At 45.8% G+C, this 27,577-nt stretch overlaps 2 protein-coding genes across 6 annotated transcripts in view; both read left to right on the forward strand.

The window, feature by feature from the left end:
• Positions 1-217: 217 nt before the first annotated feature.
• Positions 218-3,300, forward strand: LOC311622900 (CD209 antigen-like protein C). Its single transcript, XM_084884391.1, has 8 exons — positions 218-363; positions 514-591; positions 716-802; positions 1,053-1,112; positions 1,393-1,458; positions 1,708-1,859; positions 2,268-2,380; positions 2,744-3,300. The coding sequence occupies exons 1-8, from the start codon at positions 243-245 to the stop codon at positions 2,883-2,885; spliced, it is 819 nt and encodes a 272-aa protein (XP_084740517.1). The 5' UTR covers positions 218-242; the 3' UTR covers positions 2,886-3,300.
• Positions 3,301-14,803: 11,503 nt separating this feature from the next.
• The window catches only part of LOC311623222 (uncharacterized protein), a 54,164-nt gene continuing 41,390 nt past the window's right edge, over positions 14,804-27,577 (forward strand). Inside the window, exons 1-2 of one of the 5 annotated variants that reach the window (XM_084885174.1) lie at positions 14,804-14,908; positions 20,952-21,044. The gene's annotated coding sequence lies outside the window, so the exon portion shown is untranslated. Of the gene's footprint in view, positions 15,054-20,890; positions 21,045-27,577 lie in introns of all 5 variants that reach the window. The other 4 variants (XM_084885172.1, XM_084885175.1, XM_084885171.1 and 1 more) reach the window with 4 other exon arrangements.

The following is a 27,577-nucleotide window of genomic DNA, read 5'->3' on the forward strand; positions in this document are numbered from 1 at the left end:
CAGGGTAATTGTCCCATTTTACAGCTGAGGAAACTGAGGCTCTGATAAGGTGGGGCCGAAGTTTCCAGAATTATGTGGGGGTTGGAGCAGTGCCTCCTCAACTAGCATGACCTCAAACTTCTGTCCCACCCTAAATGATTTATCTCATAGCTGTGTCAGGCATTTCATCTCTACCCAAATTTTCTGGGAGGAAGTGGGTTTCCCCACATAGTTCCTCATTCTTCTTCCTGAGTTTGGGAGGAATGTCCCCTGGAGGGGTGCCTAGGACAATACATGAGGTTATAAAAACCGTAGTCCAGGGAGGAGCTGGACAGAACAGAGAAGAGAAGAAGATGGCAGAGATGTTTATTCCCAAAGAACCAGGTGAGCCCCCATTATGGGGTAATGGTGGGGAGGGCAGGGCTCCAGGGTCCTGGGGGAGTCCAGGTCTGGCCTCCAGCCTGCAAGGAGGGAAGAGGGTCTGGTCTCCATCAGGGCTTTGAAGCTCAGATGAATACATTCTGTCCTGTTCAGAGGAGAGGGAGATATTTCAAAGCCAGAGATCATCTGAGAGAGACCCTTGGCTGTCGAGGAGCTCAAGAAGTTTGCCAGGTACTGGGATGGGTGGTTCAGGAACAAGTACCCGGGGAAAAGGGCAGCTGGGAGGCCACCTCTAGCATGGGTGGGTTGAGGCAGGTTCTGTCCCTAACTCCCAGCTCTGCCCATTCTGTAACAGAGTGTCTAACCCGGGCCCCTCTGCATCTGATACTGGTCCTCTTCTCTTTGGGTCTCTTCATGCTCATGCTGATCACCCTGATTCAAGGTGAGTTCCGGGCTAGGGGCTGGGAGTGCTGAGCCTCTTGGGGTTTTCCCTCTGGGTTGGTCTTTGCCCTTTTCCACAGCCCTCAAAACCACTAGGGCTGGGATATTTGGACTCTGTCATCTCCGGTGTGACGGTAGGCTGGTTACTACTTCTCTCAAGGGTTAGGTTCTCAGATCTTGAAACCAAAGGTAGCACAGGATCAGAGATACTGTCGGCACTCAGTTAAGGGGAATTCTCTGCTCTGTTGCAGTCTCCAGGATCCAACAATCTCTGCCAAGAAAGGTGGAAGACCAGGAGAGCCACAACCCGGGTGAGGGCTGAAGGCTGGGTTCTGGAATGGGAAGGGCTCTGAGCTGGGTGACGTTGGACGAGTCACTGCTGTGGGGTGGAGGGCAGGCAGGACTGGGGGAGGAGACCAGACCCCTGTGTGAGGCCCTAGGGGCCAGGATGCCAAGCAAGTCACTGCCAAAGGCTCACACTTCTTGTTTGCCTAATGGGCTGCTGCGGTTACCATGAGATGCAGAAATCATGGGCCCTCCCTGCACCAAACACACAGTAGGTGCTTAATAACTGAAGTCGTCTTCTTCCAGTGGCTGTTTTGCAATCAGACCTGGAGGAGATCGTCCATCAGCTGACCAGGATGAATGCCACCCTGAGTAAGGTTCAAGCATCAAGGTCAGGAGGGAGATGTGGAGTCATTGGTGGGGCTGAGGCTCACCTCCCATGGCTGCCATTCTGAAAATGGCATGGCAGAATGGGATCTTTCTCGTGGGCTTCTTGGAGACTGCGCTGATAGCTGAACAGGGGCCTGGCCCTGGGTTTCCCATATCTGATGCCTGTGTTGGGGGCCTGGGAACCTAGCAGCCTGTCTCCCCAGCTGTTCCAATCTCGTCCCTGCTCCCCAGCTGGCCTGTGCCGTCACTGCCCCTGGAACTGGGACTTCTTCCAGGGAAGCTGCTATTTCTTCTCCAAGATTCAGAGCCCCTGGAAAGCTTCTGTCTCTGCCTGCGAGGACATGAGGGCCCAGCTGGTGGTCATTAGCAATGCTGAGGAGCAGGTAGGCCAGGCATGGTTCCTGTCTGGGTCAACAAAAAGCCTTCTGCCATCCTCCTCTGCTCTCTAAGAGATGGAGGTTTGGGGGCGATGCAGTCAGAGAAGGCTTCCTGGAGGAGAAACCATGATGGACCTGGGAAGGTCATGTAAAAGGAACCCATGTATGTAAAGAAAGGAAACTCAGAGTAATTTCTCTCTTGACATATAAGTGAACTGAGACATAAGTTAATACATTCCCACACATTCACAGCATTAATGCACATGTGAACACATACAACTTAAGTAGGGGATGCAGTCTAGGACCCAGAAAGACTTCGGTGGGAGGCAGGGGACCATGAGAATGTGGGCAGACATGGGATGGGTGGCCTTCACCAATCTTCCTCTTGATAACCCATCCCTTCCCCACCCCCAGAAATTCCTGAAATCTTGGGATATCAGAAAGAACAAGGACGCCTGGATTGGTCTCAGTGATGAGCACAGTGAAGGGTCCTGGAAATGGGTGGACAACAGCTCCTTACATATCAGGTGACTTGCCAGCGACAATGGCCTGGGAGGGGGAGGGTAGGGAAAAGACCTGTACCTAAAGCCAGGGTTGCCCAGACTCTGGGGTTGGAAAGTATCACCCGAGAAAATAGGCTGAGATGCAGAATCCTGAGTGGTGGCATAGGGGGTTTGGTTCTCTAAGTCTATGTATGAGCATAGGAATTCGTATTTTTATTTTGCTAGCACTGATTGAGGGAGGTGGTATTTGAACCCACATTTCTGTCTCTGAATTCACCATCCTCTCTAGCTGGTCCTTAGAAATTTGCTACCAAAGGCCATAGACCAACTGGTCCAAGGGTGGCTCTGGGTCAGGGAGGGAACTCATAGCTTTGATGGTGTTCACAGCTTCTGGAAAGAAGGGGAACCTAACAATGTTGGAGATGAGGACTGTGTGGAACTGTCCGGTGATGGCTGGAATGATAGCTTATGTAATGAAGAACAATTCTGGATCTGCGAGAAGCCCTCAGCTCTGTGCCCAGGCCTCTGAGGGCCACTGTCCCCCACTCTCACCCCTGCCCCCTGTGCATTCTTCAGGACTGGGCAGTTTGGTCATGCCCTCTGCTAGTTAGTCTCTGGTCCCACCCACTTCTGATTTTATTCCTCCTGAACTGAAGTATTTGAGATCTTGAGATTCTGAGAATCCTTTCTCCCTCCAAAGGCTTAGTGCCCCAACTCAGCCCCCATGATATCCTCTTAATAAAGTCACACACTGCATTAAGCCTGCCATTGAACTTACTGTGTTCTTTGCCAATGCTTTAGTTACTACAGTTCTATAAGATGGTTGATTTACACCATGACATTGTCTTCTCTCGATGTTTCTTTCTATTACTGTGCATTTTATTGCCTCGATACAATTCTGAGTCAGTTTGTAATTTTGGTTGGGAATATACATGTGTATATACATTGTCTGTCTGTCTATTATTCATTCATGAACCAGTTATTTATTCAGGTACCTTTAAAATATTCTTCAGCAAAATTTTATGATTTTCTTCATATGCATTTTGAAAAAACATTATTTCAGGTATGTGCATTCACTTTCAATTTGTTACTGTAACAAATCACAACAAACTTATTGACATAAGACAATTCAAATTTATTATCTTACAGTTCTGGAAGTCAGACCCAAAACAAGCCTCATAATGCTGAAATCAAGGTGTTGACAAGGCTGTGTTTCTTTCCAGAGGTTCTGTTTTCTTGCTTTTTCAGCTCCTGGAGGTGGCCTGCACTACTTGGCTGGTGGCCCCTTCCTCCACCTTCGAAGCCAACAGCGACAGGGATCTTTCTTTCTTTGCACTGCTCAAATACTGACCCTTTGTCTCCTCTTCCACATTTAAGGGACACTTGCTATTACATTTGGGGCCCCTGGATAATTTCATATGACCTTACTATTTTAAGGTCAGTGGATCAGGAACCCTATTTCTATATGGAACCTTCATTCTCATTTTTCCACGTAGCTAATACATCCATAGGTTCTGGGGATTAGGACATGGGCCTCTTTAAAGGGACATTATTCTGCTCACCATATTGTGTTATTATTGTTGTGCTGAATGGGATATATTTCAATGACAGATGTGAGTTAGAGGACAAGAACCCAACACTCTCTGCTCTTGGCCTAGAAAACTCTGAGGCCTATTCCACATGATTGCCCCAGAGGCCTTTAGGAGCCACCTGCTTAACAATGCCAATTCTTTCTTATGGTGTCCTTGTCTTCCCTGTGTTACTTTCCCACTTCCTTCCTGGTGTTGTCTGAGGATGATACTGTTTGCATTGAAATCCTGTCTTTAGTATCCAGGGGAAATTAAGCAAATTCAGGTTGTTTATGTGATTCATTTTTTTAAAATTTTTTATTTATTTATTTATTTTTTTTAATCAATCTTTATTGTTCATATTATTACAAAGGTTCCTCATTTCTTCCCCCCTCCACCAGGTTCCCACCCCACCCTCTGCCCCCTCCCCATCCCCCATTGTCCTCATCCATAGGTGCACAGTTTATATTCAGTCTCTTCCTCCCTCCCTTTCCCCGATAGTAAATCCCTTTTCAGATAGTAAATCTGTTACTTAGCGTTTTCTCATATCAATAATACCTCCACATGCCCAATGATACATTTCACACAAAAGACATTTCCAAATAGGTCAACCAGCCTCATCCAGGCCCCACCCAAGGCACTCACAGATCAACACCCCAGCGCTATACTAACTCAACACATCCAGATCTAAGCCTTCATCACTTGATTCAGCAGACCCTCAAGTTCCCGCAAAAGTTTCCAGCCATGTCTGAGAGGCAGCCGTGGGCAGGGATAGGCGAGGAGTGAGCTGTTTCGGGCCTGGCTGCTCCGGGCCTGGCCTCTGTTGCTCTGGTTCATTCCACAACCAGCTGCTCCGGGTCTGGTCACTGCCACTCCCGACCTAGTTGCTCTGGACTTGGCTGTTGCTGCTACAGGCCTGGCCGCACCCGACCCGGCTGCTCTGGGCCCGGTTGCTCCGGTCCCGGCCGCTCCGGGCCTGGCCGCTCCCAGCCTGTCAGCTGCTGCTCCGGGCCTGGCCGCACCAGACCCGGCTGCTCCGGGCCTGGCCGCTCCCAGCCCGGCAGCTGCTGCTCCGGGCCTGGCCACTCCCAGCCTGGCAGCCACTGCTCCGGGCCTGGCCGCACCAGACTCGGCTGCTCCGGGCCTGGCCGCTCCCAGCCTGGCAGCCGCTGCTCCTGGCCTGGCCGCACCCGACCCGGTTGCTCCGGGCCTGGCCGCTCCCAGCCTGGCAGCCGCTTCTCCAGGCCTGGCCACTCCCAGCCTGGCAGCCACTGCTCTGGGCCTGGCCGCACCAGACCCGGCTGCTCCGGGCCTGGCCGCTCCTAGCCTGGCAGCTGTTGCTCTGGGCCTGGCCGCTCCCAGCCTGACAGCCGCTGCTCCGGGCCTGGCCGCACCAGACCCGGCTGCTCTGGGCCTGGCCGCACCAGACCCGGCTGCTCCGGGCCTGGCCGCTCCCAGCCTGGCAGCCGCTGCTCCGGGCCTGGCCGCACCCGACCCGGGTGCTCCGAGCCTGGCCGCTCCCAGCCTGGATGCTCCGTGCTTGGCTACTGCTGTTCTGGGCCTGGCTGCTCCCAACCCGGCTGCTCTGGGCCCGGCTTCTCCGGGCCCGGCCACTCCGTGTCTGGGTGTTCCTGGACTGGCCACCCTGGGCTTGGCCGCCTCTGCCTCAGGCCTGGCTGCCACTGCCCCAGGTCTGGCTGCTCCAGTGCTGGCCGTTGATGCTCTTGTTCTGGCTGCTGCTGCTCTGGGGCCTGGCCACTGCTGCTCCGGGCCCAGCTGCCACTGCCTTGTGCCTGGCCACTCTAGGCCTGGTCGCCGCTGTTCCAACATTCTGTCCCTTTTTTCTCTTTTTTTTTCTTTTTTTTTTTTTTTTTAAAAAAAAAAAACAACGCATTTATGTTGCAATGTTGGCTGGTGCGTTGAGTTCTGACTTAGTCTTTGATTTTTCAAGATCTTCTTTGTATTCTTAAGTAATTTTACTATCATTTGCTCTCACTTGATTTCTTCACATTAAGAACTTCTTTGGTTTCTTCCTCCTTGTCCTGGGAGCTCAGCAGGTTGGCCTGTGGCACCCCTTTGTTCTCTGCAGGCTCCTGCGCTGCTTCAGCCTGTTACCAGGGTCGGCGCCGCCCAGGAAGCAGCCCCCGTCCTTGGCTCCGTTGCCCGCGCTCAGCAGTCGAAGGCTCAGGGGCACCCCCCGCCCCTGGGGGCCCCGTCGCCCGGCTCCTTGCTGGCGCCCGGCTGGTCGGTGTCCGGCAGGGGCTCCTGCTCCTCATCGCGTTCCTCCAGACTGGAACTTTCTTTCTCCCTCCCATTAGGGGAGTCCAGGATCAGAGTCAACAGACTGTCCTCTGCGCGCAGTGTGTGCGACTCCGGGGGCTTGGCCTTTCGCCGCGCTCCCAGGACTCCACCTCACAGCTCCGTCTCCCCCTGCCCGAGCCTGGGTCCCCAGGGACTGGCCCAGACCTGGAGTTCGGGGCGGTCTGGACTGAGGCTCAGCGCCACCGCCTGAGGCTTTGTTTCTTCCGGCTAGGGTAGTCCAGCATCAGAGTCAACATTCAGTCCTCTGCGCGCCAAGTGCGCGCGACTCCGGGGGCCCCGCCTTTCGCCATCCCCCGGAATTCTGCCTCACAGCCCCGTCTCCCCCTGCCGGAGCCTGGGTCCCCAGGGTCTGGCCCATAACTTGGGGCTCAGCGCTGCCTGTTCGGGGGTTCAGCCCAGGCTGGGGGTTCTCGTGATTCATTTTGAATGGTGGGCTAGAACCATGAAAGGATCTGCCTGATGAATGGATTGGCAGAGACTGGATGAACCATGTCATTTCCAGACTGGGATATCTATCTATCTATCTATCTATCTATCTATCTATCTATCTATCTATCTATTTTTATGGCTCTTTTTAGCTTATTGCATGAAGGAGTTACACTAGTTCAAGTTAAAAGCAGACTCTAAATGGTTACATTATACAAGGTGTGAGTTTTTAAACTTTTGACAAGGGACAGAAGGGAAATTCTACTCATTGCAAGGAAATCCTCACTTAAGCTTCTGTGAGCCAAAAGTACTTAAAACTCAGCTGGAACATTCACCTGGTGTCCTTAGCCAGTCCAATCTCTACGAGGAACTGGCATATGTTCTTATGCTGGTCACCCTGTCGCTGAACTACTTCTCCATATTCTATATGCCCAATTACAGTACCATTGAAGGCAATTTTCTTCTTAAATGCCTCAACTAGTTTCTTTTGATTGTAGTCATCAGTGAGCCCTTGGACAATAGTAAGGGTCTTCCTGCGATTTCTCTGTTGAATTCTTGTATGAATATAATCCTCAGGGCTAGCTGGAAGTTCTGGAACAAAAACAGTAACTTGGGTGTATTGCCCTTACTTGCATCAGCAAAGGGGTTGAAAGAGTGGAGGTTCTGGATTAGCGGACATATGACATGATTCCTTTTCCTCGGTAGAAACGGCTGGCGGAAGGCTGCAGCAGAGGGTGTGTGTGTGTGTGTGTGTGTGTGTGTGTGTGTGTGAAGGAGCAGGCAGAAAGTGAAGGGGGGGGGGCCTGAAGGGGAAGGTTGCTGAGTTCCCAGCAGTGGCTCAGTGACTGGGGCCCAGATTGGGACATTTAAGAGTGACTAATCATTTCCTTGTACTCTCTTCTCCCCAACCTCCTCCTTAAGTTCTGGAACAACAGCAGTAACTTGCGTGCAAGATAGTGTGGCCACACACTAAACTTGACAAGCTCGGGGAGGCCTGCATGGCAGCCTTACAAACTCAAAGACCTAAAGTAAGCAATAGGATGGCTTTGGTACAGGCAGCCCAGAGACCCTAGAAAAGGTGTCATTGGACAGCCAACCGAGTCAGAGGGAGAGGCATATCCCCTCCCGGTTCTTGAACAAATGAATTTAAATGATAGACTCTGATTGTGCTGTGATAATGCCAACTTATTAAAGCAAGCAATTTATTAAAAAAGGAAGGCAAGTGAATCTATTTCATTTGTAGTGTAGATAGGTATCAGCTAATCTGAGGAGCAAATTGGGTGGGGGTTCAAGGTGTTATATACCCTGCTGAATATAGGTATCAAATTCTCAAGTTCCCTTTTTACTTTAATGAGAAGCACCTTGAGATGGCTGGCTTCTTTGTTAAGGGAGACAAACAAACAAACAAACAAACAACTGCCTGTCTTCCCCTTCAACTTCCCCCAAAAATCAAAAAGGAAGGAACACTTCCAAGTTCTTTTTATGAGGCTAGTGTGATCCTAATTCCAAAACCAGATAAAGACACCACAAAGAAAGAGAACTTCAGGCCAAATGTCCCTGATAAACACAAATGCTAAGATCCTCAACAAAAATATTAGCAAATTGAATCCAGCAATATGACCAAGTGGGATTTATTTTGGGAATGCAAGGCTGGTACAATATTCATAAGTCAATAAATGTGATACATCACATAAATAAATTAAAAGACAAAAGTCACATGATCATATCAATAAACACAGAAAGAGCATTAGACAAAATCCAACACCCATTTAAGAAATTTTTGTTGTTGCCGAAACCATTTTGGCTCGGTGGATAGAGCTTTGGCCTGTGGACTGAAAGGTCCCAGGTTCAATTCCAGTCAAGGGCATGTACCTTGGTTGCGGGCACATCCCCAGTAGGGGGTGTGTAAGAGACAGCTGATCAATGTTTCTCTCTCATCAATGTTTCTAACTCTCTATCCTTCTCTCTTACTCTCTGTAAAAAATCAGTAAAATACAATATATTTAAATTTTTTTTGTTTTTTTTTTCTTTACACATGTCTTCCCCATTGACTCCCTCCTGTCTGCCCCCGCACCTCCTCTCCCCTGGCCATTACCACCCTATTGTGTATGTCCATGGGCTATGCATATATGCATACAAGGTCTTTGGTTGATTACCTCCCATCGACCCATCCTCCCCTGCCTTCACTCCAAGATTCTGCACTCTGTTCCATGCTTCCATGTCTCTGGGCCCACTCTGTTCATCAGTTTATTTTGTTAGATTTCACATATGAGTGTGATCAGATGATACTTGTCTTTCTCTGACTGACCTATTTCACTTATCATGATACTTTTAAGGTCCTTTCATTCCATGCTGTCTTAAAGGGCAAGAGATTCTTTTTTATTGCTGCATAGTATTTCATGGTATAAATATACCAAAGCTTTTTTTTTTTTTTAATTGATTTTTTACAGAGAGGAAGGGAGAGAGATAGAGAGCTAGAAACATCGATGAGAGAGAAACATCGACCAGCTGCCTCTTGCACACCCCCTACCGGGGATGTGCCCGCAACCAAGGTACATGCCCTTGACCGGAATCGAACCCGGGACCTTTCAGTCCGCAGACTGACGCTCTACCACTGAGCCAAACCGGTTTTCGGCACCATAGCTTTTTATCCACTTATCTACCGATGGGCACTTGAGCTGTTTTCAGATCTTAGCAATTATACATTGTGCTGTTATGAGGGTACATACATTCTTTCTGATTGGTGTTTTGGGTTTCTTGGGATATATTCCTAGAAGTGGGATCATTGGGTCAAATGGCAGTTCCATATTTCATTTTTTTGAGGAAACTCCAAAAATCATTTCAACAGTGGCTACACCAGTCTTCATTCCCACCAGCAGTATACTAGGGTTCCCTTTTCTCCACATCCTGGCCAGCACTTGTCATTCGTTTATTTGTTGATGATAGCTATTCTGACTGGTGTGAGGAGTTATCTCATCATCATTTTAATTTGCATCTCTCTGATGATCAGTGACTTTGAGCATTTTTTTTTATACGTTTCTTGGCCATTTATCTGTATGTCCTCTTTGGAGAAGAGGTCCTTTACCTTTTTTTTTTTTTTTTTTTAAATTGGATTGTCTTCCTTTTGTTAAGTGGTATGAGTTTCTTATATATTTATCAAATGTATCATTGCCAAATATGTTCTCCCATATAGTGGGCTCTCTTCTCTTTTTTGTTGAAGGCATTTTTTTTTTCTATGCAGAAGCATTTTATTTTGATGTAGTCCATTTGTTTATTTTATTTATTTTTTCTTTTTTTAAAAATATATTTTTATTGATTTTTTACAGAGAGGAAGAGAGAGGGATAGAGAGCCAGAAACATCAATGAGAGAGAGTCATCGATTAGCTGCCTCTTGCACACCCCCCATTGGGGGTGTGCCCGCAACCAAGGTACATGCCCTTGACCGGAATCGAACCCGGGACCCTCCAGTTCGCAGGCCGACGCTCTGTCCACTGAGCAAAACCGGCTTCGGCCATTTGTTTATTTTCTCCTTAGTTTCCTTTGCCCTAAGAGATGTATTCATAAACATATTACTACAAGAGATATCTGAGATTTTGCTGCTTGAATCCAGCAATATACTAGTATTAAAAAGATATATTTAAGTCTCCCCCCCACCCCCCCATTTTGAGTTTATTTTGTGTATGGTGTAAGTTGGTGATCTAGTTTCATTCTTTTTGGTCCAATTTTCCCAACACCATTTATTGAAGAGACTCTCTTGACTTCATTGTATGCTCTTGCCTGCTTTGTCAAATATTAATTGAGCGTATTGGCTTGGGTTGATTTCTGGGGCCTCTGTTCTGCTCCATTGATCTATGCCATTCTTGTTCCAGTCTCAGGCTGTTTTGATTATAGTGGTTTTGTAGTATAACTTGATACTTGGTATTGTGATTTCTCCAACTTTGTTCTTCTTTCTGAAGATTGCTGCAGCTATTTGGGGTCTTTTTGGTTCCATAAAAAATTTTGGAGTATGTATTCTAGCTCTGTGAAATATGCCATTGGTATTTTAATATGGATTGTGTTGAATCTGTAGATTGCCTCCGGTAGTATGGACATTTAATGATGTTAATTATACCAATCCACTACACCTGGTATATTCTTTCACTTGTTTATATCTTCCATTATCTATTTTTATTTAAAAATGTTTTTATTGATTTCAGAGAGGAAAGGGGAGGGAGAGAGAGATAGAAACATCAATGATGAGAGAGAATCATTGGTTGGCTGCCTCCTGCATTCCCCACATTAGGGATTGAGCCCACAACTCGGGCATGTGCTCTGGCTGGAAATCGAATCGTGATCTCCAGGTTCATAGGTTGATGCTCAATTACTGAGCCACGCCAGACTGGCTTAACCACTTTTTTCATTGTCCTGTAGTTTTGTGCATACAAGTCTTTTACTTCCTTGGTTAAGTTTATTCCTAAGTATCTTAATTTTTTGTTGCAATGGTAAATGGGATTATTTGTTTAGTTTCTCTCTCTGAAATTTACTATTAGTGTACCAAAAAGCCGTACATTTTTGGGTGCTGATTTTATATCCTGCTACATTGCCAAATTCATTTATTAAATCTAGTAGTTTTTGGTGTAGTCTTTAGGGTTTTCTATGTACAATATCATGTCATCTGTGAATAATGAAAGTTTTACTTTCTCCTTTCCAATTTGGATGCCTTCTATTTCTTCTTCTTGTCTGATTGCTGTGGCTAGGACTTTCAGTGCTATGTTGAATAAGAGTAGTGAAAGCAGACATCCCTGTCTTGTTCCTGTTCTTAGGAGAAATGCTTTTAGATTTTGCCCGTTGAGTATGATGTTCACTGTAGGTGTGTCATATATGGCCTTTATCAAGTTGAGATATGCTCCCTCTATTCCCTCTTTGCTGAGATGTTTTTATCAAAAATGGGTGTTGGATATTGTTGATCCAACTTTTTCCCATCTATTGATATGATCATGTGATTTTTGTCTTTCAATTTGTTTATGTGATGTATCACATTTATTGATTTGTGAATATTGTACCAGCCTTGCATTCCTGGAATAAATCCCAATTGATCATGGTGTATGATCTTTTTAATATATTTCTAGATGTGATTTGCTAATATTTTATTGAGGATTTTAGCATCTATGCTAATCAGGGATATTGGCTTATAATTCTCTTTCTTTGTAGTGTCTTTCTCTGGTTTTGGAATTAGGATCATGCTGGCCTCATAAAAAGAACTTGGCAGTGTTCCTTCCTCTTGGACTTTCTGAAATAGTTTGAGGAGTATAGGTGTTTGTTCTTCTTTGAATGTTTGGTAACACTCCCCTGTAAAGCCACGCGGTCCTGGGCCTTTGTTTGCTGGGAATTGCTTCTATTTCATCAGTTATTATTTGCCTATTCAGGTTTTCTGATTCTTTCTGATTCAGTTTTGGGAGATTGTATTTTTCTAGGAATTTGTCCGTTTCATCCACACTGTCCAGCTTGTTGGCATATAATTGTTCATAGTATTTTCTTACAATCCTTTGTATTTCTGTGGTGTCAGTGGTCACTCCTCCACTTTGTTTCTGATTTTATTTATTTGGATCCTCTCTCTTTGTTTCTTGATGAGTTTGCCTGATGGTTTATCAATTTTACTCCTCGTCATCTTCCTTCCCAACCTCACCCCAATAAAGCAACTCTGTTACATGGTGGGTTTAAGCTAATCTTATACCCCAGAGGGGGCAGGAGGATGGGCCCTAGGCTTTAATTTTCTTTTAAGGTCAAAGGAGTTTGGCTTCTTTTTTATTGGCATTGGCTCTTTTAGAAGATTGTGAACAAAAACAAATTTCTAGTGTTGATTAGCAAGGAAGATATGCAGATTAATATTAGAATATACTGGCAGAACTATAAGGGAACTGTATGCCATTCTGTGCTTTCCAGTAAATAATATTAGCTTATCATGAGGACCATGTCTTTACTAACTTGCTAAGCAGTAGAATAAGAAATTTTATACTAAATTTATTAGCAATTTCAGATAAAGGTTGTACTGGTTTCAGTAAGTCAAATAAAATCATGCACCTTAATTTTTATTTTAGGAGCCATTTCCACTATTTGGCATTAATAATATACCATAAACTTTATTTCAGAGTGGCATCAATATCTTTGCCGTCTTGTGCTTGAAGTTCTGTGACTTTGTGATGTAGTGTTCTGACTTTATGTGTTCCTCTTACTGGGGGTGTTTCTTTCACCATAACTTCAGAGGATCCTGTGAATGACCAGCATGAGAACTGTTCAGGTTATTCAGACATGCACAGTGAAGCAGAATGCTGTCCATAAAACAAAACATACCCAACTCTAGCCGAAACTGGTTTGGCTCAGTGGATAGAGCATCGGTCTGCGGACTGAAAGGTACCAGGTTTGATTCTGGTCAAGGGCATGTACGTTGGTTGCAGGCACATTCCCAGTAGGGGGTGTGCAGGAGGCAACTGATTGATGTTTCTCGCTCATCGATGTTTCTAACTCTTTATCCCTCTTCCTTTCTCTATGTAAAAAATCAATAAAATATATGTTAAAAAAAACATACACAACTCCAATTGGCCAGTGGGAAATGACTAGAAATAAAGGCTTTCAAAAGTTGCCATTTTTAGCTATATTTGCAAATACTATGAGATTTAAGTAGACTAGAAAACAGCAATTGACTAAATTTTGTATTCTTGTCCTCAACTTTTTTTAAAAAATTCTTTGTGGCTTGATGCAGTGATGTTTTCATTCCTTCTATATTTGTAAATGAAACAGTTTGTTTTTTTTTAAAAGTGTTTCTAAACATAAACTCTACTGGGTTTGAAGTCAAGGGATTGGATCACTTTTGTCTTTTAAGCGCATTCTTGATTCAAAGTCTCATTGAAGAAGCTTTCAATCAATGGGCCAGTTTGATTTTGTAATTAGTTCACAATATCTACTGTTTTGGTGTTGTTTTGAGGACCAAGTCTTACAGTGGATTTCTTGAACAGTATCCCAGTAGATTTGACGATATGTGTTGGTTTGAGGTCTAATTTTTTCGAATACATTTAAGATTTCTATCTAATGTTGAAAAACTATACAAATTTGTACAAAACAAATTTAGAAAAATGAAAATTGCAGATTAAATAGTAATTTAAATTAATCTATACTAATAAAATGGTAATATGCAAATTGGTCAGGACACCCTCACAGTAACAAAAAGAGTGGGGATTCTACCGAGGCTCATTTAGCAGGATTCTTTTTTTTTTAAAAAAATATTTTATTGATTTTTTACAGAGAGGAAGGGAGAGAGATAGAGAGCTAGAAACATTGATGAGAGAGAAACATCGACCAGCTGCTTCCTGCACACCCCCCACCGGGGATGTGCCCGCAACCAATGTACATGCCCTTGACCGGAATCGAACCTGGGATCTTTTAGTCCGCAGACCGACGCTCTACCACTGAGCCAAACTGGTTTCGGCTTAGCAGGATTCTTGCTAAAACGGAGCCCCACAGGCCAAGGACAGGGCCCAGGAACCAGGAATAGTGGAAAAGAGGGCTCTGAGGAACCTGTCTAAAGTTTGGTCAAGGTTACAGTCTTCGTCACAGCAACAGAAACAGGCAGAGGTTAATTTTAGAAAACACAGTATTATACTTTATCATATTGTTCTGCCCCCAAAGTCATGTCTTCTCCAAGTTCCAGCAGCAGAATTAGCTGAAACTAACTCTGGCCACATATTTCATTGAAGATTTTGTCTGCCTTCTATACAGTGATGATTTTGAAGCCCTAAGAGCAGGCTAGGGGAGTGGGCACAGCCACCACCATTCATGGAGTGCTCACTATCACTCCAGACGTTACTACCTCTTCTCATTCTTCTGACAGCTCCGCAAGAGGCTCTTCTGGGCTCCCTTTCCTGCAGAGGAGGAAAGTGAGGCTTAGCCGAGGCTGTCTCCTTCGCCCTCCCCAAGGATCAGGAACCTCAGACTCTAACGGGGGTGCTGCTTTAGGGTAGTCAGGATAAGATCTCGGTACAGACCTCTCCAGGCGAGGCGAGCCGCAACCCCACCGTGGGAACCCACGCTGTCCATCAGTCCCTCTGTCGGCTGGCACCGCCCCTTCCCTTCCGCCCCCACCCTCAGGCTCGGCGCACTCCACGCCGCGCCGCTGCCCAGCTGCCTTGTGGGAAATGTAGTCCGGCGCCCCGGGGAGGCGGCGGGCGGGACGGCGCTCGGCTTAGGCAGCTCCGGGGTGAGGGTGAGTGCGGGCAGCGGCTGGCCGCGCTGCGTCTGGCCGGGTGGCGGGCGCCGGGCGGTGGCCCGGATGGGACGAGCCCTGGACGCCGGGCGAAGGGAGGTCGGCGCGGACGGGCCCCTGCGCAGCGCCGGGCCGCTGGTTCCAGGTGCGCCCCATCGCGCCCCGGGAGCCGGGCCGGGGGTGGGGGGCTCCCGCCGAGGTCCCCGCACGCGGTCCTCCCCCTCCGGTCTCAGGAGCGGCCGCGGTCCGAGGGCCAGTGCGGGTCCCCGGCTGCGCCCTCCCGCCGCGGGCTCTCCCCGGGACCCGCTCGGCAGCCGGGGGATGCTGGCCTCCGGCGGGGCGCCGGCTCCAGCCTTTGCCCTTTGTGTAAACAGCACTCAGTGCGCCCACTGAGTTCCCGTTCGGCGTGGCCTCTCCGGGACCCATTTCTTCCTAAGAACGGGCGGTCAACCCTGTGCAGGTTCTTTACCTCAGAGAATCCCCTTCTCTTTCTTTTTTTATGTAAGCATTAAAAAAAAAAAAAAAAATCTTACAAAGAAAAAAAAATGTTCACATCCAGAAAACTCCGAGGAGCAAAAGGGAAAAATTATTTGCAAACTGTCAAAATCTGCATGTCGACGTATATATGTGTTTGAACATCGAAACTCTTTGTTCTTAAAGCTATGGCTATTAATATCCTTTTCTCCATGAGTTGTGAAATCCATTTGGTATGGAATTTAAAGTGTACAGATCTTAAGCTCCATGGTTTATGTATTTGTTGTCCATGAATGTACCCCTCAATCAACATGGAGAATACATTTTAAAAGAAGTTAATATTGAAAGCATTACATATAGCAGTTTTTAAAAATAGCTAAACTGTCATTTTAATGAGTGTGAGGAAAAGCATGTCTGAATTCTTTCTTTAGGCTTTTCTGGTATTAGGTTTTGTTTTGTTTCAGGATTATAAACAACACGGGTCACCCCGTTACATATATCTTTGCATTCTTTTCTCATTCTATAAATCCCTTAAAGTGAAATTTCTGGGACTTTATAGTATATACCAGTGACCCAGTGCACAAAATTCATGCACATTAAAAGGGGATTTATTAGAGGAAATAATTTAATATTGCTATTTTCCCTTTCTCTATAATAGAAGTGTCAGAGATGAAAGAAAATTAGTAAAATGTATATGAAAACCTTCCTCCTGTCAAGAGTCTGGGGCGCACCATGGGACCCAGGGTCAAGTCCCCTCCCACCCACAAGCGCCTCAAAATCACGTGAGACCCAGACCTGGCCGGCCCCTACCCCCATTGGGCTAGATCCAGACCTGGCCAGTCCTACCCTTGTCAAGCCCTGCCAGGCAGAGGATGTAGCCTCAGGTCCCCTGGCCTGGTGCCAGGATGGGGGGCATGGCCTGAAGTTCCCCAGCCCAAACGGGTGTGCCTTGAGGTCCCCTGTCAAGCCCTGTGGGGATGGGGGAGGGCGTAGCCTAAGGTCCCTGCTGATTGCTCTTTAAGGCTCCTTATGGTAACTTCGCTTCAGCTGTGGGTGCAGCCATCTTTGTGATGGAATGATGGTCAATTAGCATATCCCTTTATTAGATAGGATATGTATTGATGCATATTTTAATTGATTTTAGAGATGAAGGGAGAAGGAGAGAAAGATGGAAACATCAATGATGAGAGAGAATCATCCTGTATGCCCCACGCTGGGGATGGAGCCTGCAGCCCAGAAATGTGCCCTGACCCGGAATCAAACTGTGACCTCCTGGTTCATGGGTCTACATTCAACCACTGAGGCACACTGGCTGGGGTTTTTGTTACCTCTTATCTTATTTTTTCCAGAAAAGTAGCAGTTTTAAGAATTTGCAATGCAATTGAGCCAGAATGATCCACCCCAAACCTGGTTATTACTTAACTGTTCTCTAACTTTCTGAGAGGTGGAAATGATAGGTTTGTTTAAGTTTGCATTTTGAATATTAATAACTATTTTATGCAATTTGCTTTTTGTCTTAAAATTTTCTATCTGATGCACAGGTGTTTCCTTACTGTGCACAAATGTCATATTTTCATGTGGTCAGACAAGAATACCTTCTCTTCATATTTGGGGTTATAGCATCATTAGGCCTCATAGTCCTTTATCATCACAAAAATGCTCACCTGCATTTTCTTCTAGTTCTTTAGTTGCATTTTATGTGTAAACTTTTTTTAAAAAATATATTTTTATTGATTTTGTACAGAGAGGAAGGGAGAGAGATAGAGAACTAGAAACATCGATGAGAGAGAGTCATCGGTCAGCTGCCTCTTGCACACCCCCTACTGGGGATATGCCCGCAACCAAGTTACATGCCCTTGACCGGAATCGAATCCCGGACCTCTCAGTCCCCAAGCTGATGCTCTATCCATTGAGCCAAACCAGTTTTGGCTTATGTGTAAACTTTTATTCTTTCCCAAACATTAAGCTCTTATTCCAAATTATTGAATAATCCTTCCTTTCTTTCTTTCGTTCTTTCTTTTAAAAAAAAATATATTTTATTGATGTTTTACAGAGAGGAAGAGAGAGGGATAGAAAGTCAGAAAGATCAATGAGAGAGAGTCATTGATCAGCTGCCTCCTGCACACCCCCTACTGGGGATGTGCTTACAACCAAGGTACATGCCCTTGACTGGAATCGAATCCAGGACCTCTCAGTCTGCAGGCTGACGCTCTATCCACTGAGCCAAACCGGTTTCGGCTGAATTTCACTTTTTTCTTATTTTGAATTCTTATATATAATTTTTTTCCTGAACTGTTTGTGTTAGGATTTTTTGTTCCATTGACTCTTCCCCCCCATGTATACTAATAATAGAGGAATATGCAAATTGTCCAGGACACTGTCACAGTAACAACTGAACAGCAGTCTGCATGGGGCGACCAGGCCAGCAGGGGCGTTAGTGAGGGATGTCCAAACGACTGAACAGCAGGGTGTGTGGGCTGACCAGACCAGCAGGGAGGCAGTTGGAAATGACCAGGCCGGCAGGGGGGCAGTGAGGGGCAACCAGGCTGGCAGGGGGGGCAGTGAGGGGCAACCAGGCTGGCAGGAGGGCAGTTGGGGGTGACAAGGCCAGCAGGTGGGGGAAGTTAGGGGTGACCAGGCCGGCAGGTGGGTGGCAGTTAGGGGTGATCAGGTTGTCAGGCAGAGGTGGTTAGGGGTAATCAGGCAGGCAGGCAGGTGAGGAGTTAGGAGCCAGCGGTCCCAGGTTGTGAGAGAGATGTCTGATTGCTGGTTTAGGCCCAATCCTGAGGGGTCCCAGATTGGAGAGGGTGCAGGCTGGGCTGAGGGGACCCTACAAGGTTCACAATTTCATGCGCTGGGCCTCTAGTTACATTATAACATCCAGGAGAACAGAGAGATTTTCCATTTTGTTTGCAACTGTATTCACTCCTCTCCCCTTTCACACGTACATAGACACAGGAATAGTGCCTGGTCAACAATATATCTGGTGAATGAGTGATTCTGACATTCAGTAACATTATGTTCCACTAGGGGCCCAGTGCACGAATTTGTGAACCTTGAAAGGAACTGTGGGTTGTGAGGCTGCGGTGGGTACTGGGGCCAGTCTAGGACCATCCTCCGCACCCCTGCCTGGCCCCTGCCGTGGCCCCTGGTTCCCTGTCTGCTGGCAGCCCTGCTCTTGCTGCTGCTGCTCCCATGCCCTGATGGCGCCAACCCTGCTTGTACCTGTTGATGGCATAGATCAGTTGGGGTTGGCTCCAGCAGTGGGTGCGAGTGGTGGCTACTGCCCCGATTGCCCCTCAGGATATCTTCACTGCCCCCCTGCTCCTGAGGGGCGATCAGGGCCAGCAGCTGCCTCTCGCACCCACTGCCGGCACCAGCTCCACTAGCATCTGCAGCTGGCTCAAGAGCCACTGCTTGCACCCATTGCCAGCACCCAGCATCAGTCCTAATCACTCAGCACTGTCAGCAGATGCCAGTGGAGGCTGCTGGCCCTGATCACCCCTGAGAGCTTCTCCACTCCCCCTGCTTCTGAGGGGCAGTTGGACAGTAGCCACCACTCGCACCCGCTGACAGTGCTGAGTGATCAAGGCCAGTGCTGGGCTCCGGCTCTGGCACCGGCAGCAGGTGTGAGCGCCTGGCAGGTCTGTGGCATGCGGGAGTAAAGAATTTTCAGTAACTGCCAGCAGCTTGCCCTGATGACAGTGACCAGAGCCCTGCCTTGGTCTGATGCCCCCGCTCTCCTGCTGCACCATCCCACAGCGGCCTATGCTTGCCATTTTCCGTGCTTTGTTGCCAATGTCAGCCATGTTCAGTGCATGCCCCCTGGTGGTCAGTGCACATCATAGCGACCGTTCTGCCGTTCGGTCATTTGCATATTAGCATTTTATATTTATAAACTAGAGGCCCAGTGCACGAATTTGTGCACAGGTGGGGTCCGGCCAGACCAGGCAGGGCCTGTTGGGAGGAGGAGATGGTGGGAGGTTGGCCAGCCGGCCTGCCCTGATGGGGCCTATCGGTACCGGTGACTGGGGGAAGGGGCCGTGGGTGATTGGCCAGCAGGCCCTGACCCTGATTGGGGTGGGGGTGCTGATGGGTGGACCAGCAGTCTGGGGGAGGGGCCATGGGGTGGTTGGCTGGCTGATCCTGCCCCTGATCAGGGTGGGAGGGCCAATATGCCCTCCCACCCTGATCAGGGGCATGGTGGGGCTGGGCAGGGGAAGGGGCTGCAGGAGGTTGGCTGGCCAGCTCTGCCCCCTATTGGGGTGGGAGGGCAATCAGGGGTGGGGTTGGCCAGGGTGAGGGGCTGCGGGCCAATCAGGGTGGTGGAGGCCCATTGGGGGCATGGCTAGCCAGGGGGAGGGGCTGTAGGAGATTGGCTGGCCAGCTGAGCCCCAATTGGGGTGGAAGTGGGGGTGCAATCAGGGGTGGGCTGGCTGGGGGAAAGGGCTATGGGCCTATTGTGGGGTGGGCTGATGGGGGCAGGACTGGTGGGGGGTGGAAGGGGAAGAGAAGGGGTGTTTGGCTGGCAGCCTGCTCTTGATCGGGGTGGGAGAGTCCATTCAGGGCAGGCTGACAGGGGAGGAGCTGCGAAATTTGCCGGCCTGTCCCACCCAGATCTGGCTGGTTCACAGGCCACAGTGGTTGTCAAAGCCACTGGTCATTAGGGTCGTTATGGCATTAGGGTCGCTGGCTTTTTATCTACCCTGTTTCCCCGAAAATAAGACAGAGTCTTATATTAATTTTTGCTCCCAAAGATGCGCTAGGTCTTATTTTCAGGGGATGTCTTATTTTTCCATGAAGAAGAATATGGTACACATTTATTGTTAAATGAAAATAAAGGAAATTTATTACCTGTATACGGTACGGTAGTACAGTAGTTGTCAACACAAACCAGACAAACTGTGAATCCTACAATATCAAGAATTTACTCATTTATTCAATGACAATCATGTCATCATCTTCTGGAACATCACCATAACAATCCAATTCCTGAATTTTCTTGCGAATTTCTTGTGATTCCATTTCTTTCAGAATCAGTGGACCAAATCTCTCATGTTTAGCCTAGGCGGGTCTTATTTTCGGGGGGATGCCTTATATTTCACTCAGAAGGAAACCTGTAAGTAGGTCTTATTTTTGGAGGATGTCTTATTTTCGGGGAAACACAGTATATAGATTATCATAGCTTCATAGTATCTGGTGGGCAAGGTTTTGCTCATCACCATTCTCTTTCAGAAATTTCCTGGCTGTTGCTATACAACACAGTTAACTTAAAAAAAAAAAATCTTTTTCATAATTAGCTTTAAAATATTGTTAGTTTGGTGTAATTTGATTGGGAATGTGTTAACTTTATAAATTGATTTAAAAGAAGTGACAAATTTTGTGACATCATATACAGGAATATGGTATGTCTCTCACTGTTTATCAAGTCAAATAAGCTTAGCAAAATAATAATAATTATAGTTTCATGTAAATCATGCGTACACGTTGTATTTGCTTTATCTATAGGTATTTTATTTCTTGTTGTTGTGGAAGTCTCCTTTCTCATGGCTTCTTTTCCTGCCATCAGCTCTGCCTCCTCTCCCCACCCATCTCCTAGGAAGGACCCCACAGAAGGAAGGAGAAGGCAGTGGATGCTGGTCCTCTACCATTGGGAGCTCAGGTGAGGCTTTTCAACCTCAAACCTCTCCTTTACCCCTTATTCCTATACTGTACATGGGTGTCACTGCAGAGGACAGGGCTACCGAGATCTCTGAATGTTGGATATTTTTCAGAAAGCTATCTTCAGTTTCCCTCAGCTCTGTTCTCAGCTGTCCCTTCCTCATTTAGCCTGCCTATTGAGCTCTTGGCGCCGTTCAAGAGTCAGTGCTTACAGGGCTACGGACTCTCAGGAAACATAAAAAGTCACCTCTTCAAGATACAATCACTGTGATTGTACATGAATCTGATAATAAGAATGAGTATTGCTGAACTAGTTTGGCTCAGTGGATAGAGTGTCGGCCTGTGGACTGAAGGGCCCCAGGTTCGATTCCCCTCAAGGACATGTACCTTGGTCGTGGGCACATCCCCAGTGGAGGGTGTGCAAGAGGCAGCTGATCGATGATTCTCTCTCATTGATGTTTCTAACTCTTTATCCCTCTCCCTTCCTCTCTGTAAAAAATCAATAAAATATATTACAAAAAAGAAAAAAAATGAGTATGGTTAGGTGCCCAGATTGTCAGTGTTCTAAGACCTGGAGAAGGAGAAGATCAGCGTGGCAGCCGGAGAAGGAGAGGTGGATAGGGATAATGGGAGAGGATTTGCTGTAATGGAGACAGAATGTCCCAAGTTTAAGTCCTGACTTGACCATTTAATAGCTGTGTTGTCTTGGGGAGGTGACTTGATTTCCCTGAAGCATCAGCTCCTCTTGGTCATGATAGAAATAATAGCATTAAGCAAGTGTTTGCCACACACTTGACTTTGGTAGCAGTTTCACACAGCTTATTCTATTGAATAATACCTGTTTCATAGGTTTGTTGAAAGTTCAGATGAAATAATGTAAAAAAGAAGTGCCCAACATGGTTCCTGAGATGTTGAAGGCACGAGGTAAGTGTAGGCACGCTCTGCACCATTCCAGCCCAGGGCGAGGTATTTACTAGTAGAGTTTAGAGGTAGAACAGAAGGTAGCATTGACTGGTAGTGAGGAGTCACAAAGTTTGGGATTAAATGCCAGGAGTGAGGAGTTTGTGTGTTGGTGAGGGGGTAGACATGGGGGTGGAGGAGGAGTGACAGAAGTTTTGATAAGGGAGTTGGCATAAGAATTTTTTTAGGGCCAAAACCGGTTTGGCTCAGTGATAGAGCATGGGACTGTGGACTGAAAGGTCCCAGGTTCGATTCCGGTCAAGGGCATGTACCTTGGTAGCAGGCATATCCCTGGTATGGGGTGTGCAGGAGGCAACTGGTCGATGGTTCTCTCTCATCGATGTTTCTAGCTCTCTATTCCTCTCCCTTCCTCTTTGTAAAAAATCAATAAAATATATTTTTTTAAAAAAAGAATTTTTCTAGGAAGAAGCAGTGTCCATCAGCTAGAGGAAATCATGGGACAAAAACAGTGAATGAGGAGCCTTGGCTTTTTCTGCACTGATTGCTTTAAAATGGAACATTTGCCCTGGCTTAGATCATTGGCCTGCTCACTGGAGGGTTGTGGGTTCAATTCCCAGTCAAGAGCACGTTCCTGGGTTGTAGTTTCGATCCCTGTCCCTAGTTGGGGAGCATGTGGGAGGCGACCAATCAGTGTGTGTCTCACATTCGTGTTTCTCTCCATTCTCCCCGCTCCCTTCCACTCTCTCTGAAAAAAATCAATGGAAAAATATTATCACTCCTTTAGTGAGGTTTAAAAATAAAATAAATAAAATAAATAAAATAAATAAAATAAATAAAATGGAAACTGCTAGTTTTTACTAGAACATGGAGTTGTTGCTTCTCTGGAAAAGGATATAAGACATTGGGGTGGGGCCAAAGGGCGGCCCCTGACCAGTTTGGCTCAGTGGATAGAGCATTGGCCTGCAGACTGAAAGGTCCTGGGTTCAATTCTGGTCAAGGGCATGTACCTTGGTTGTGGGCACATCCCCAGTAGAAGGTGTGCAGGAGGCAGCTGATCAATGTTTCTCTCTCATTGATGTTTCTAACTCTCTATCCCTCTCCCTTCCTCTCTATAAAAATAAATCAACAAAATATATATATTAAAAAATAGACAACTGGGGGACTTGGCTCAGGAAGCACCTAAGTTTTGTTTATATTTTTCTTTTTTAAGGTTAGACTTACTTAACTTTGTAGTCCTGAAGGACTTGCGGTGTTTTTCTCATTCATTAGATCATGTGTTAACTTCTCTTAAATGTGTCACTTATTTATTTAGCAAAGGAGCTAGTGTTTTTTTTCCTTTTATTTTTTAAAAATTGATTTTAGAGGTAGGGAAGGAGAAACATCTGTTGGTTGCCTGGAGCCCACCACCTTCTGGTGTACAGGATGATGCTCCAACCAACTCAGCCACGCCCGCCAGGACCCAAAGGAACCAGTTTTAAGAAGACTTCATGAAGACAAGTATAATTGTTATGATTTTTGTTTGTACTACTTTCTTACCTTGATATTATCAAGCTTAGCTCTAAATGCATAATGCATGATTATTAGAGAAAGGGAGTTTCTAGAAGAGGGGAAAGTTTAAAGAGAGAAAGCATTCAGAAGATTTTGGTTGATGAAGGTTGTGGTTTGGTTGTCACTAGCCTTGATTGGTTTTATTTAAAATAGTCTTTATTATGTTCTTAAGGCAATGTTCTTTTCAAGTATAATTTATATAAAATAACCTATTTCAAATTATAATTAATTGAGTTTTGTCAAATATATGCACCACTCCAGTGAAGTTGTAGAACATTTTCATCACTCCAGGTGTACTTAGCCCTTCCAGTCCACGTACCCCATTCCAGGCATCCACTGGTTTTACTCAGCCAAAATGCAAAGATCAAAAGGATGAAACTTAGAATGAAATAGTACTGTTTTCTGATCTACAAATCTTACTCATATTTTGCTACAGATGTCCTTTATCTGGCCAGGATCTAATCCAGATCGCAACTGAAACTTAGCTGTCTTGTCTCCTTAGTCTCCCTTCATCTAGAACAGTTCCTCAAGTCTTTGTCTTTGGTGACCTTGCTACTTTTGAAGAATACAGTGATTGATTTGGGATGCATTGGTGCAGCATTAGTTATTTTCTTTTCTTCGTCTTTCTTTCTTTTTTTTCAAAAGCAGAAAAGGAAAGATATATATATTTAATATATAAAAGAAAAGGCTAAATCTGACATAATTATATTCTTAAAAACATTCCATTTATTTACAGATGTATAAAAAGGTGAATTATTGGGCTACTGAGATCATGCTTCTTATAGAGTTAGGGTGAGAGCTCACTATTCTCCAAATTCTTCAACTTCTCTTGCTCAACATCTTTCATAATCACATATGTAATTTTCTTCATCTTTCCTTCAGCCAGTGATGTGACTCTGAGTTGCCAAGTATCTTACCTAATAAAAGAGTAATATGAAAATTAACCATCACTCTGCTACACCCACAAGCCACACCCACCAGCCAATCAGAGAGAGTATGCACATTAACCCCAACCAAAATGGCTACAGCCACAGAGAGCAGTTAAGAGGCTAGGGTTTCCCTGGCAATAAAGGAAGCCAAGCTTTCCACACTCCCTGGCAGGCCTAGGCCTCCACTCAAGGATACAAAGTTTCAATTATAGAAGATAAATCCCAAGTGAAATGGTGGCAGCCACGGAGCTAGGGTTGCCCCCAGCAACGGAGGAAGCCCTGGCCTGCCTCGGCCTCCACTCAAGGCTACAAAGTTTCAATTATAGAAGGTAAATAAATCCAAACAGAAATGGCTGCAGCCATGGAGCAAGCAGGAGGCTTGGCTCTGCTCCAGGCTACAAAGTTTCAATTGTAGAAGATAAATAAATCCCAGATACCAGGGCCTCTGCTTGAGTTGCCAGGGGGTGTGGCTGGCCTGCAAACCACCACAGGCCCCTCATGCAGGCCACCCCACACTCCAAGGGAACCCTCACCCTGATCTGGGACACCCTTCAGGGTAAACCAGCTGGCCCACACCCATGTACCAGGCCTCTATCCTATCTAATAAAAGAGTAATATGCAGATTGACCATCACTCCAACACACAAGATGGCTGCCCCCATGTGGTCAAAGATCCTGTTCTTATGTGGACTCAAGATGGTCACCACAAGATGGCCAGCAGGGGAGGGCAGTTGGGAGGCACCAGTCCTGCAAGGGAGGGCAGTTGAGAAGGACCAGGTCTGCAAGGGAGGGCAGTTGGAGGCGATCAACCCTGCAGGGGAAGGCAGTTAGGGGTGACTAGGCTGGCAGAGGAGGGAAGTTGGGGGCAAACAGGCTGGCAGGGGAGCAGTTAGACATCAATCAGGCTGGCATGGGAGTGGTTAGGGGGTGATCAGGCTGGCAGGCAGAAGCGGTTAGGGGCAATCAGGAAAGCAGGCAGGCCAGCAGTTGGGAGCCAGTAGTCCTGGATTGTGAGAGGGAGGTCTGACTGCCCGGTGGGATCGGGTCTAAACGGGCAGTTGGACATCCCTCGAGGAGTCCCAGATTGGAGAGGGTGCAGGCTGGGCTGAGGGACACCCCTCCATCCTGTGCACAAATTCCTGCACCGGGCCTCTAGTGACTTATATTTGCCTATAAGTTGTATCTTCTTTTTCTGAATATAAATATTGGGCATATAATTGTAAAAAATTTTCTGAAGAAAAAAAAATTCTGAAGCTATAATGTTTACTCCCAAGTCTCAAACCCTTAAAAATAACTCTGGATGTAATTTTTCTTCCTCACATCTTTTGCCATTTTTAATATTGGGGGTTGTTTATATGTAAAAAAAGCCTTTCCTGAAATGTGAATATTAGTCCTTTGCCATAAGTTGCCAATACTGTTCCCTGTCATTTTTCTTTTAAATTCGTTTATAACATCTTCTGTTACAAATAGGTTTTGAAGTTTTATTCAGTTAATTTTCCTTTTCTTTGTTTGGCTTTGGAATCATGCTATGAAAAGCTTTCTGCATATATTTATATGTAATCATACAAGATTACATATAAAGGTATTTCTACTTTTTCTATTTTATCATTTTAAGTTTAAATCCTAGCTATCTGGAATTTACTTATTCTACATTATGTAGGGTTGCAATCTAACTTCATTTAATATGGCGAGGTGAGGCAGGTATAATTTATATAAAATTAGAGCCCCAGTGCACAAATTCGTGCAGGGGTGGGGTCCCTTGGCCTGGCCAGTGATTGGGGCCATCGGGGCCATCTCGCCCAGTCTTAGGGGGAGGGACTATGGGAGGTTGTCCAGCCAGGGGGAGGGACTGTAGGAGGTTGGCTGTGGGAGCGCACTTACCACCAGGGGGCAGCTCCTACGTTAAGTGTCTGCCCCCTGGCAGTCAGTCTGAGTCATAGTGACCAATCAACTGGTCGTTTGGTCAACTGGTTGTAATGGTCGCTTAGGCTTTATATATATATAGATAACCTATTCAGGTATAATTTCATTATCATCCATCCATTCATTAAACAGATATTTAGCACCTGCCTGTCATATGCTAAGCCATGTTTCGAATGCTGGGAAGATAACATTGAATGAGCCAGGCAAAGTTCCTCTCTTCTAGATCTTATCTTCTGGAAAGTGGGGGCAGCAATGAAGAAGAGACATTACTGAAGCCATTGCTAAGGTGTGCTGGCCACACCGCAGGTTGGTATAGTAACATGGAAGGATGGAGACTGGTTAGCCAGACATAGCCAGAGTGGCACCACATTTCTGCTGTAGTGCCACAGACATTCTTTTTATTTAGAATTTATTTTGTTATTTCACAAAACAAATCCCCCTAATTTTTCTTTTCAAAACTTTGGTTACTGTATTGTTCTAATACATTTATCCTTATAGTTGAATTTTAATAACTGTCAAGGTTTATTAACTTTATCAAGTTCTAAAGGTAACAATTAAAAAGAAAAATATGCAATTTTGATTTGCATTTCATTAAATCTATATTAATTTGAGGAAGACTACCATATTTACAATGTTTATTTTTCCTATTGAGTAAAAAATTATCCTTCATATTATTCAGATCTTTCATTATGACTTCTGTTGATTTGATCATGAGGATCTTGAATATTCCTATTAAGTGTATTTTGCCATGTTTCATTTTTTTGTTGCTATTGTGATTTAACCATGAATGGGATTTTGTAGAAAGAAAAATGATTGCTAAGAATTCTATCTGAAGACATTTTGCTGTTGTGGTGCCTCAAATGTCACCACGATCGTATCTTCTCTCTAAATCACACTTGCATCATTTAACGTATCCCTATTTTTTTCACTTGCACTCCACCTTTTCAAAGAATAACAGAATCAGAAGGCCTGTGTTTTTAGGTTACATGAACGACATTAAGTCCATGAAGCTGCTTTTTTTCCAACACCAGGAGCATCCTGTGCTTCATGCTGGGTGAAAGGGCCCAGACTAAGTGGACAAGGAGAAAAAGGAAACAAACACACAACTTCATGGATTAACAAGAAATACATTTTATGAACAATAAAGGATTAACAATATATATATTTTGTGAATGATACTGTTTTACTTTAAGCTTTTAAAATGCCTTTCTGTG

The sequence above is a fragment of the Pipistrellus hanaki genome (genome assembly GCF_964339955.1).
Source record: "Pipistrellus hanaki genome assembly, chromosome: 5".
Taxonomy (NCBI): domain Eukaryota; kingdom Metazoa; phylum Chordata; class Mammalia; order Chiroptera; family Vespertilionidae; genus Pipistrellus; species Pipistrellus hanaki.